Here is a 12,171-nt window from a genome sequence, read left to right as displayed (position 1 = left end):
GTTTTTCTCTCCATTTCACAAGTCTGGAGACCCAGCTCAGCTCATCTCAGCTGTAGGTTGGTGCCTGAGCTTGGTGTCATGCAGGCTGATTGGCCAAACATGGCTAACATAGTCTGACATAATTTCTTTGTGCTCTTGCTCATAATTAAGATTGCTTTTAATGATCCCATAAAGGTCTTTCCCACTGATAATATCCAACATGATATTACAGGAAGTAAAGCATCTAGTCAGTGAGCACAGTGGAGCATTTAGCAGATAAAACAAATCAGATATTGGAAGAAAAAAGAAGAAAAGAAAATAAGATATGTCAAAAGAATCAAAGTTTATCAAACTATACTACTCAAGCAGTTGAGACCTTTAAGCGGTAAAGACTGGATTCAATATCCCGTTAAGACAAAACGTGCTAAGATGACATGTGTTTTATACTTTTAAAACAGATTTTTATAAATGTAAGTGGTAATGGATTTTGTTTTTGAAGTGCTCTTTTAACCAGCAAAAACATTTTTTATAAAATAATTAGGCCTGTCAAAAATGACTCGTTGGCGGCGTTAATTAATTTATATAATTAATTGTGTTAATATTTTTAACACAATTAATGCATGACAAGACCCATACATTCATCATTTCTTCATTTCTAACCCATGGAGACAGTTGGTGAGATGATATGAATTCTGAAATACATAGTAGTAGTACATTACATGCTGCATTTACTGACCCTTGGACATCTGATGTTTACCCAAGAGAAGGTCGGCTAACGGTAAATATTTGTAGCATTGGCTTGTTCTGTTGATACAATACAGTAAAAACGAGCAGATTTCAGACATATAAAAACTCAGGAACCCTGATTAATCATTTTGAAATTATTTTAAATTTGTGATTAATTTGAAAGCTGTGATTAATCATGATTAATTCATTTGAGATATGATTATTCTGATTCAAAATTTTAATCATTTAATCATTTAACAGCCCTAATAATAATTTTTTCAGATGTAGAGCAGAGATTTGAACTTGCTAGCTAGCTGCTAGCCAAAGTTAAACTCACAGTGATTTTGCTATAAATGTCCATCCATTTTTCATACCTATTCCAATACAGGGTCAACGGCCTATCCCAGATGCTACTAGGCACTACAACCACACACATCTAAAGACAATTTAGAAACACCAATTAACCTAACAAGCAAACAAGGGGTACAATTCAAGTCTTAATAAGGTACAAACTGGATGGGTAAAAATATGTACCCTCTGTTAGGGGTACACCAGGAGTACCCTTGAGGGTACCACCCCAGTGACAAGCCATTGTACCCCTAATAGTACAAATTGATACTTTTTTTCAGAGTGTACTATGCCTTTCGTATACAGCCACCTTTAATAAGTTCTAGCTTCCTTGAATTTGATGAAGCAGTATTAGAAAAATTAGGTTTGAAAATATGCAGTATATCGATGTTGATATTAAAGCTGATGAGCTGTATTTCTTGAAGATAACTACAGGTATGATGTGAGTTACCAGAACAAACTTAAAACACACTCAGAGACACACACTTCATGGTTTCCTGTGAAACACAAAGCCCAGCAGATTTTGGAGGTACTTCAGCAACAAGCAAACACTGCCCAATCAATAGCAGAGAAGTGGAAAGCCTGGTTGTCTCTGAGCCGTTCAGCTAACCTCTCGTAGATCATGTTCAGCTAAAGAGAAATTCAGAAGAAGAACCTGTACACCATCACATCTTTGTGACATCACAGTGTTTTATAACTTTACAGCATTTTCTAAAAGAATAAACTTTTACATGCAATGCAGTGTGATCCTGTCTTCTATAAAAAAGTAATTAAATGAAACTAAATAATTGTTTAAAGAATGAGAGAGATAATTCAAGGGAAAATAAAACTCTGATTAAACACAGAGTTATTTGAGTAATTTGGTAAATTTAGTTTAAAGTTCTATGTGCTTCTCTCTTCCTGATAAGACTTTTGGCCTGAATGTCTGTTTTGCTGTTACAATGCCAGCTCTCTTGTTTACACTATCTAACCTTTGATTTGCAGTTCTGCCACAAACCTCGTTTTCAGGGTTGTGCTCTTATTTGCCATTGGCACTGTGCCCCCAGACATTGTGCAGATTAAGTCATGCTTCATGGTTTAAATCAAGCAGGTTGAACTAGCTTACAATCCAGTGGAAGTATATATTGGGTAGAACAGAATAACTGGTGAGAAAATGAAAATATTTCCATTCTTGTTAAGATACATTTTAGTTAAGGTCATTAAAAAGCATTACTGAGTGTGCATAAATGACCTGTACTTCCCTATTATCACATCTCAGTTTACAATGTGATATAGAACAAGGTCCAAGGTCCAAAAAGTGAAGATACAATGCAATTTGTGATGGCGAGCTTATATCACTGACCTTTATGGTTGGATAAATCATACCACAGTCTCATATGACTGTATCAGTTACTATTGTTCTGTAGGGGGTGGAAAAATGTAAAAAAGAAAAGAAAAAACCCTCAGACCTCAGAGTGCACAAAAGAGCACAGCGAGTAGATTTGAAGAATGAAAGACTTGCACATTAAAACAGGGTGACTTTTAAAAAGGGTTTATTTATAATATTTGATACATAGAAACAAAAAAAGCTTTAAAAAAGGCGTAAAAAAAATCATAAAATTAGAGAACTTTTTTTTTCATTTTCAATTTGATCACATATCTTTTCTAACAGACTCAATATTTATAGATTTATAGCAAGAGTAGTAATATAAACGTGGCCCCGTCATTGTACAGCATACACAAATAAGGTGTTAACTGAACTTGACTTTTCCTTTTTAAATGACATTAATGACTGCTTTGAGCTGCTGATCCTCGACATCCTATAACAGCCACCTGAAATTGCAGAAGAGGTGGAGGTAGTGCTGTAATGTACACCTGGCATGCATCCGAACGACCTCCAAAACTCACAGTGTGTGGACATAGTGTGTTCTAAGCAATATCTATGTCGCAGTCATCAGAAAAAAAGTGCCCTCGTGGCTCTCAGAGGAGAGCAAGGCCCAGATATGTAAGCCCCTACACTTCCTGACATCCTCAGAGGTGAGAAAACAAATGCAGGTGTGGGTATCTGGGTCACAGGCTACACTGTCTACTAAGGTATGAGCTGAGTGCCTACAGAGGACTGCCGGTTCAAGTCCATTAGGTGGCTGGAGATCCAGAGTTTGAACACTGATGGTGTTTCTATTTCAGCACCACATAGCAGTAATGGTGTCCCGCACGTGCAGTTATACAGTAACTGCTCTGCAAGAAGTGTTGCAAGATGCATCTATAACATCTTATGGACAAAATTATGCTGGAAACAGAAAGGATGCAATTTTTTGTCAGAATTTTACAAATTTACTAACTATACTTATGCTGGATGCTATATTAGAAGCAAGACGCCTTTCTTTCCATAGAAGAGTATTTTTGAAGACACAAATATTCAGATACTTTGAATATTAGACAAACTGGTCAGACATATATAAGCATCATAAATCTGTTATTTGCCAATTTGTTTATTTAACAGACAAAGGATACTGTCCTTCAAAAAAAAAATTAAAAATAAAATAAAATAAAATAAATAAAGGGAATTGAAAGTGACGTAGTGAAGATCCTACAGTCAGGTGATTAAGGGTGTCAGTGATTGGGTATAAAAGGAACATCCTCCAAGAGCTTGGTCTTTTCAAGCAGAAATTATTTGCGCATCTTTATTTTGGAGAAAAATCATTAAAGAAGCAATGACAGAGACGACTGCTGAATATGTGCAACTTTTCTGGAAATATCAGTGTAATGTACTGAACTAAATAACTGGCGATGAAGAGACTTTATTATTTTCATGTTTAATTAAGTTTATCAAAAATAAATAAAATAAATCCTGCAAATTGATCTGAAAGATTAATTTAATCTTAATGTGTAAGCATGAAAGAGGTTAAATATTTTTCATTATTATGTTTTTGCTTGACCATAAGTTATAAATATGATGGTATGTTTATGTTGTTTTTTGTAATTACAGGTATATTCTGTTTTGTTTCTTTAAAAAAAATTTAGGTTTTCCTAATGAGTGAATTAAACTAAAGGCTAATCAAAAGGGGGGCTTAAGATGAGTGGGAAGAGTGGACTTTTCTCCACAAAACAGATCTTATTATAAGACCACAATGAAATTATTGAGGTTTTGAATAGCCTTTGGCTTTACTCGGCCATCTCTGACCGTTGTGACCATAACCTGCGGTTTTGTGGAAATAGCAAAGTTAAATGTGATTAAATGTGGCCATTTCTTAGTAATGTATATTAAATATGGAATGTGTTTTGGTGTACACAGAGTATTCTTTATAGTAGAGAGCACCTGTCACACGTGAAGCATGGATACATTTGGTCTCATTTTATTTAATCTTTGGATGTGTTATAATCTTATCCTGGATAAGATTATAACACTTCTACATATTTTTAGTAATGTAGAAGGCCTTTACTGGATGTGTTTTATGATGCTCAAAGAGCATTTTGAGAGAGGCTGCTTGTGCCTCTAAATGTGGGTTGTAACCAAGCTCTAGTTTTGGACATGTGTATGCATGATCTATTAGTCCTCATCATAAGAAAGAAGAAAAGTCCTCCAGTGCTGGAGAGGGTGAGAAGAAATCAACTGTTCTGACTTTTTTTCCAAACTGAAATACTTCTTCTGGTTCTGTACAAAGGACTTTAATAGTTTATATGCAGCATACATTAAAGATGTCAGTCGTTTTTACACATAAGAAACTTGCTAGGAAAACAAGTACCATTCTGAAGCTCAATATAAGAAAAAGCTCAGAATTCAGCGGAGCATAAATCTTCTCTAATGCCAAAATATCTAAGAGAAAGAGAGATCACACTCAACAGACCCAAAAACTTAATTTGTGTGGAGTTGCTGTAGGCTGCAGTCAGTCTATCAACATGGTTTATTTTAATGTTTTTCATGTCATCATTTACTGAACTCCTGCCCAAGGGTGAAGATTAGCTTTGTCCATCAGTTGCATGACGGCAGTAAATTCCTTCAGCAACGACGTAGAGAGCAAGATTATAATCGATTAGAACTTTTACGAACCTACAGTGATGCTGAGTTGTTCTTTCCTTTAAAACAAAGGCCAGGGCTTTTAAATCACAGGCAGCACACTAACTCTTTTGATGTCAGAGAGCAAGACTATAGATCTTTCCCTTTGTAAACCCAACAGGGTGAGTCTCAACGGCCCAAAGCTCTCCCTCAGCACTTCATTAGCTTTTTTTTTTTTTTTAATTTAGGACAGAGAGAGGAGAGGAACACCTGCATGCAGCAGCCTGAGCTGAACTCCTTGCTGTCACAGCTCAGAGCTTAACTTCTCTCAACCCTCAACACACTACTGTAATAATCACTGAGAAAAAAATGCCGCAGGGCAAAAGCTGAATGTCGGAAATGGCAAGGGATTACAGTTTTTGACAGGAAAATTATTTGAGACAGCTTTGTTACCTACACTCCATTTGCTTTCAACTAAGTACACATCAGAGGACAGCTTTAATTTATCTACTACTGGCTCATCTTTACATCACACAGCATCAGCACCAAGCCGCACATTGCATGCACCACAAAAACCTTTGTTTTAATATATTCCTGAGAAATTGGAACAAAGTGCAGAATTTTTTTTTTATATATTGACTTTTTACTTAAATCATATAAGCAACCATAATTACAGCTCAGTTGAGTGGAACAGGGAGTTTGCCTGCACAATATCTGGAACCTGGAAGGCTAAATAAAAGTCAGACATCATTTATCTTCTTAAAAGTGAGATTGCTGGAGGGTGCAGTCTCACTATATGTTTTGACACACACACACAAAAAGTTCTGTATCAACACAAGTGACTGTGATTTTCAAAAATGTGCACTGTATCATAGAAATAATAGATTATTTATAAAAAATTAAATTAAAAAGAAAAAAAAACAACCCTCAAAAAATATATAGTGTTCAGAGTTAGAGTGTAAATGATAATCAACAGAGGGGGAAAACTAAAAATACTGACAGAAAATTGATTCCTTTAACCTGTCACGGCACACTTCTCACTCTACTTTTGTCTCTTTAGAAGGTAGAAAAATGTCTTTTGTGGTATAAGTTTACAAATAAAAGGAGAACACCCAAATCCACACAGTCACAAAAACCAGAAGTTAGGCTGAGATTAAACTTGTTTCTTAAAGTCACATTTGTGTAGGCAACTGACTACATCATGATTCCAATAGTTTACATATTTGCTTGTGTAGTACCAGAGGACTCCACTAGAGGGAGCATTAAAGAACTCAGGACAGGGTTGAGAAATTTATAGAGCGTAAATACAATGATAAGCATGGCGGCAATGGATGAGGTTAGTAATTGGTTAATTTTGAGGTCAAAACAGAACAAAATGCCAACCATGGTACAACAGATAATAAATAAGCCTCCTTAACCAAACACACTGTGTCTTGTCTTAGAAACTTTCTCTCATTATTACTGCTGTCATTCCTCAGTGTTTCCAGCAAAATTTATCCCAACACTGTCCCTTGAGGTTACTCTCGAACAGCCTGCAAATGCATTTATTTCTGAGGATGTGTGCAAATGAGGCTTCAACCAAACAACCCAAGGCTGCTCTTTTTTCTCTTTCCGAGAATGTACCTTATCATGATCTCTTCCTCTGTCGCCATGTTTACTGTTGTCTGAAACCAAGTAGGAGGTGAACTTTGAACTCTGCACTGCCCTCTGGTTGCTAAGAACTGTACCAACGTAAAGGCTATGAGGACACTGACATTTGAAACAGATATAGGTATTTACGTATGTAAATGTAGCATACATGAGCCTTTACTCTGCTTTTTATCAACTATATTTATTTTTTTTACACCAGAAACACAAATTAGACGCTGGCTTCAGAGGTCTAAGCTTACATCTTTGGTGGATGGCTGCTCTATTGGTCGTTGCCATTCTAATATGGTTCCCAGCAGTGATTTCATTTGTTAGACCCACAAGTCTGATTTTTTTTTCATCAGTAACTGTTTACAAAAAACTAACAAACATCGAGGAATTGCTGTGTGACAACACCCTCCACTCAACTCAGCAACATATCAGCATTGCATCATCTTCAAACTAAACTCTACCTCTGTACATTCAATGCTCAACATAAATGTAACAGTCCTGCCATTAAAAGGCTACAGGAAAAAGGCTAGTGAAGCAGCTGTGCATGTAATTTTTTTTTACCTAAGCATGGATAAAAAGATGAACATAGCCACTTTGATATAACCCACACTGTTAATGCCAGGCTCTTAACCCCCATACATTCAAAGTCTGTAGGATATTTAACAGTTGGAACATGAAATTTCTCCATGGCTCCCAAACCACTGGCCCACACACCAGTACCAGACTGTGAAGCATTTGCAAGTGATTCAGCAAAAACAGTAACTTCCATAAAGACAATGAATTCTAGCGTCACCTGCTTCATGTAAACATGCTACTGAGTTGCTGTCTCCCATTATCTGTCGATGGGATTGTCTCCCACAGATTCACTGATATTAGTTAATTGCAATGGTGCAGTTCATACAAAATATGTTCAGTGAATTATCAATGGCATTGCTACAGGTACAGCAGTTGAGAAGCAGTTTCATTTAAGTTAATTAGGCCTGTGTGAAATATCTAAATTTGAATGTTTAAAAACCATCACCTTAAAATAAAATTTTTCCCAGTCAGAACCTTATTGTGTGGATGTGTTCATCCTGTACATATAGAGGTTTTCTCCTGGTACTATAGCTTCCTCCCACAGTCCAAAGATATGCATGTTAGTTTAATTGATGTTTCTAAATTCACCCTATGTGTGAGTGGTCAATTGACTTGTCTGTCCCTGTGATGGACTGGAGACCTGTCCAGGGTTGGTACAGAAAATGGATGGATGGACTTCCCTTTGAGTCAGAATTAATTCTTCCCCTGATGACCATTGGGAATAGTGCAGGCCTAAAAAAAACTTCTATTTTTTTCCAGACACAGAGGCTAAGTTTGTTATTTATAATGAATACAAGTGTAAAAGAGTGCTGTTAAATGATACTGAGCAGTTGAGATTTTAATCGCACTGTTAATTATGATTTGCAAAACATACACACTACAGTGCAAAATATATGTAATAACGTGGATCTTTTACTGATGTACAACACTAACTTATCTGAGCTGGCAAGAAACATTGCTATATCTGAAAGTAAAATGCTCTTTAGCATGACACCACTGCAGTGCAGCCTTAGTTTCTCTGCAGAATGACAAAAATGTACTTTTCTATTCACATGAAGCTTTCTGCTAACACACACACACACACACACACACACATCTGAGGTAAGGAAAACATCATCTACAACCTGAGCTGAATTGCAATGATAAAACTGTTATATAACTATCATAAATATATGACTAGCAGCATCACAAATGTCTTTCATTTTTATAGGCACAAAATAATCCTGACCACACAAATAGTGGAAAAAATGGAGGGTATTTTCAACTTATGCAGGTTCAGCTCAGTCTCTTTGAAACTCACCGATGGTGATTTGACTGACGCAGCTGTAAAAGGTTCCTGAGGAGACGTTGTAGCTGCTGCTGCTGGGTTCACGGTCTATAAGAGAAGCACATGCATAAGGTATACATGGTAATTTTATCCACAGAAAGTTACAGCGCAATTAAGACATTGATTTTTTAGCACAGGTGAGCATCAGTTAGCTTTACAGCTGCAGGTTTTGTAATATAAGGCAGAAAAAAGTCTCAGGATATGGAATGACACTGGTATCATGCAGTTTAAAGTATGTCCAATAAGAAACTGAGTCTATTGCAGTTCTATAGGATTTGAAAAAAAAAAAAAAAACCCTGACCCTGCAGGGTTACAGGAATGAAACTCATAATCCTGCAGTGTTAGTGCCTTGATTCACATTGAGCTACAAGAGGGGGAAAAAACCTTATAACCTTTGTGGAGTTGTGGGAATAAAAACCATGAGTCTGGCAGCTTTAGTGCTACAAAAGAAACTAAATAATCCAGTGTCATAGCACCAGCAATCATTAAAACAAGTGTTGTGAATCGAGATCTGATAATTGCTGTCCATTGATCTGTGAAGGGTTATGGGCTATTTCCAAACAATTTACCATTCATTATGCTATAGTAAGAAAGTTTATTCACAAGATGTTTGGTCATAATCCACAGCGCCATGTTTGGTGAAATCCAAACACAGCATATCAGCACAAGTACCTCATATCAGCTGTCAAATATGGTGGTAGAAAGGTAATGGCTTGGACTTATTTTGCAGACTCAGTATCTGAGCTTTCCAGTCATTGAGAGGATCATTGTTTGCAGAGTGATGTGGTTGTTAGCACAGCTACCTCACAAGAAGTAGGCTCCTGGTTTAAATCTCACCTGGGGGTTTTCTGTGTGGAGTTTGCATGTTTTCCCTGTGCCTGCAAGGGGATCTCTCCCATAACTCCAGCTTACATCAACAATCTAATTAGCATGCATATTAGGTTCATAGTCATTTTAAATTGACAGTAAAAGTGAATGTGCATAATTATATAGCTGTTTGTGTAAGGGTGTGTTTACACCAGGTTAGTCCGGGCAGTCGGTTCGACATTTTGCATCTTCCTTTGTTTGGTTAGTTTTTACACTTTTACACTTTTTACAACATCATGCAACAACAACTACTCACTAGGGGCGACATTCCCTGGAATGACCACTGACCAAGACAAAAGAAGAAGAAAATCCAGCTCATTGACTGGCCAGGAACGAAAATGACTGAGTCAAGTTTTTTCACACACTTGCTCCACTTTAGCTTACTTTTTGTTAAATAAATACTAACACAGTGTATTATATCATGTATTGTTGTCCATCTAAGGTTATATTTACCTAATTGTAACATTGGATGAGAAAATGATTTTTTTAACTGTATGTGCTGATAAATTAAAATAATTTTTTTTTTCACATAACAGATTTGTCAGAAACACACAGACATATAAAGTGTATGTTAATGAAAGAGTGTCTTGTCCATCTTGGTGAAATATAATGTAAAAATAAATTCCTGTTACTTTCACCTAATGTTTTCAATAAAGTCCACACAAATAATCATTTAATGCAGGAGTAACCACACAGATCGGAAATATTTCAGTGCACCATTTTCTTATGGGAATAAGGAGAATATATACAATAATAATTTATTCCATGGTCAATTAAGAAAATAACCCTGACAGTGGAAGCTGCAGCCTTAATGTGGAACATCAGCCATCAGAGGAGAAAAAGGTTAAATCATTAATCTGTCTCAGCAGAAAGGATTTTCTCTGGCGCTGCAGTCACTTACTACATGAAAGTTACAACTAAACACTTTTGCCTTCAGTCTGAACACAATTAATTCAGCTCGTTTAGCAATTTCAAGAAGTTTTTTACACAAATCTCCAGTTTTCTAATCTAATACCCACATATGCATCAGAAAGGAGGAAATGCAGCAAAGGTAGACATTCATCTCTGTCAGACAGTCTTAGCTCAACCACTTTAATTTGTCTCTATGTTTGGAGATAAACTTGCAGCTATAATTTATTTCCAGGGCTATTGGAAGTCAGCAAGCAGACTCTGAAAACCCTATCAGTATCAGAGCAGCATCCATAATTTATCATCAGATGAATGAATTACAGCAAAAGAGAATGTTCATTGAAAAACAGCATCTGGATGCAGGTTCTCAGATTATCTTTGGGACTATAAACAAATTTTTGGATTTTGGACATAATAGCATGAGCCTGTATGGTAGTGTATCCTGAAAATTACTCATTTTTTTTCCTTCGACACAGCTATGAAAACCCTCAATCTAATTTCTGTTTAGGATATGAGTTAAGCCTCTAACTCTGAGAGAAAGGTGTCTAACTACTCAGTGTGCTGCCTTAATTTGTCCCAAGCTCTCATTACTGTGGCACCACACCCTCGTTTGAACCCACATTTCACTGTTAGAGTAATTATACACAATTGCTTTGTGGACAGACAAATGATTACTCCTCCAGGGCGCCTTTACCTGCGGATCCGGAGGATAGGCGCGTCGCCACGGCGCGGCGGGGACTGCGCGGACTTCCAGGACAAACCCGCACCACCTCATCCTGACACTGCAAGCAGATGACCTGGTTGTCGTTGGTTTCTCCCACCTTGCTGCAACCCACGTGCTCGCTCCCGGCTTGGATCTTCATACCAGTGTTGATCTGTTGGACCACTCGGCTGTCGGCTCCTGCCTCATGATCCAGCATCCTCCTCCTCACCGGCGGGGCTCGCAGATATTACGCATGGCTTCGGCGTGTGAAGCGATACGCTCCCTGTACCTAAAACATCCTCAAACCCTCCCACTGGACACAGTCAGTGAGATGCTTCCACCGTCTCACCTCAGCACCGTCGTGTCAGCCTCTCTCGTGCTCACGCAACGGTTGATGTTGCGGTCTTTACGCGCGACCGCAGGCGTGGCCGCTTCACGTGGTTATTCGAGTCGCAGTGGCAAAATCATAGAAGATATTTGTCTTACCAAGATCAAGAATGCACAACAAAAGTCTCCGTGAAGCACCACGGACTCTAAAAGTTTTAAAATAACTGAATTATGTAGTCTTGACTTAGAAACCACAACAAAGCAGTTTTGAGTTGCTGTATGTTGGTCTGTTACCAAACACCGCCTATAAATCATAGGACACCAGAGACATTAACTTGGAAAATACATCACTACCTTTTTTTCTTGTTGTTTACTACTTTTCAATCAAAAGAGTTGGGAAGGTAAGGTAAGAAAATAAAAACTGTTTTTGTTACATTTCATTTGAAAGTTATTTAACTTCAGTTAACATAAATAAAAAAGAAAAAGTCATCACTTACAGCAGTTATACTGTAGGAACCTCCCATTGGAAAAGTACTGCAGTGGATAATGTATTTGAGCTGGCAAAAGCCAAACAGACTCAGTGAGTAGCTTTGAATTCCTTTAACTGCCAGAAGACACATCCTTAAGAAGACATGTATTTGTCTAAGTATGAGCATTTACCCAAGCACAAAGTGAAGAGAACTCAATGTGCAAGGACTGAACATCTGTGTAGCTTTTCAGTTCTTGCATATATCCATTTATCCATTTTAAAAGCTGGCTGGGTCAACACCTGGCAAAAGTAAGAATTATGTCATC

General features: G+C 37.3%; 1 protein-coding gene across 1 annotated transcript in view; it reads right to left on the bottom strand.

Annotated features, from left to right (window-relative positions):
• LOC121634656 (anoctamin-4-like) overlaps positions 1–11,302 on the bottom strand; it is a 50,563-nt gene extending 39,261 nt beyond the window's left edge. The window contains exons 1-2 of the mRNA XM_041977480.1: positions 11,041–11,302; positions 8,544–8,618 (exon numbers count right to left, since the gene is read on the bottom strand). Coding sequence (XP_041833414.1) covers positions 8,544–8,618; positions 11,041–11,266 — 301 coding nt within the window. The 5' untranslated portion in view covers positions 11,267–11,302. The remainder of the gene's footprint in view (positions 1–8,543; positions 8,619–11,040) is intronic.
• Positions 11,303–12,171: the final 869 nt, after the last annotated feature.

This window comes from Melanotaenia boesemani, chromosome 23, assembly GCF_017639745.1.
Source record: "Melanotaenia boesemani isolate fMelBoe1 chromosome 23, fMelBoe1.pri, whole genome shotgun sequence".
In the NCBI taxonomy this organism is placed as follows: domain Eukaryota; kingdom Metazoa; phylum Chordata; class Actinopteri; order Atheriniformes; family Melanotaeniidae; genus Melanotaenia; species Melanotaenia boesemani.
The sequence above is the reverse complement of the archived record's forward strand: the minus strand, read 5'-3'. Positions and strand labels throughout refer to the sequence as shown.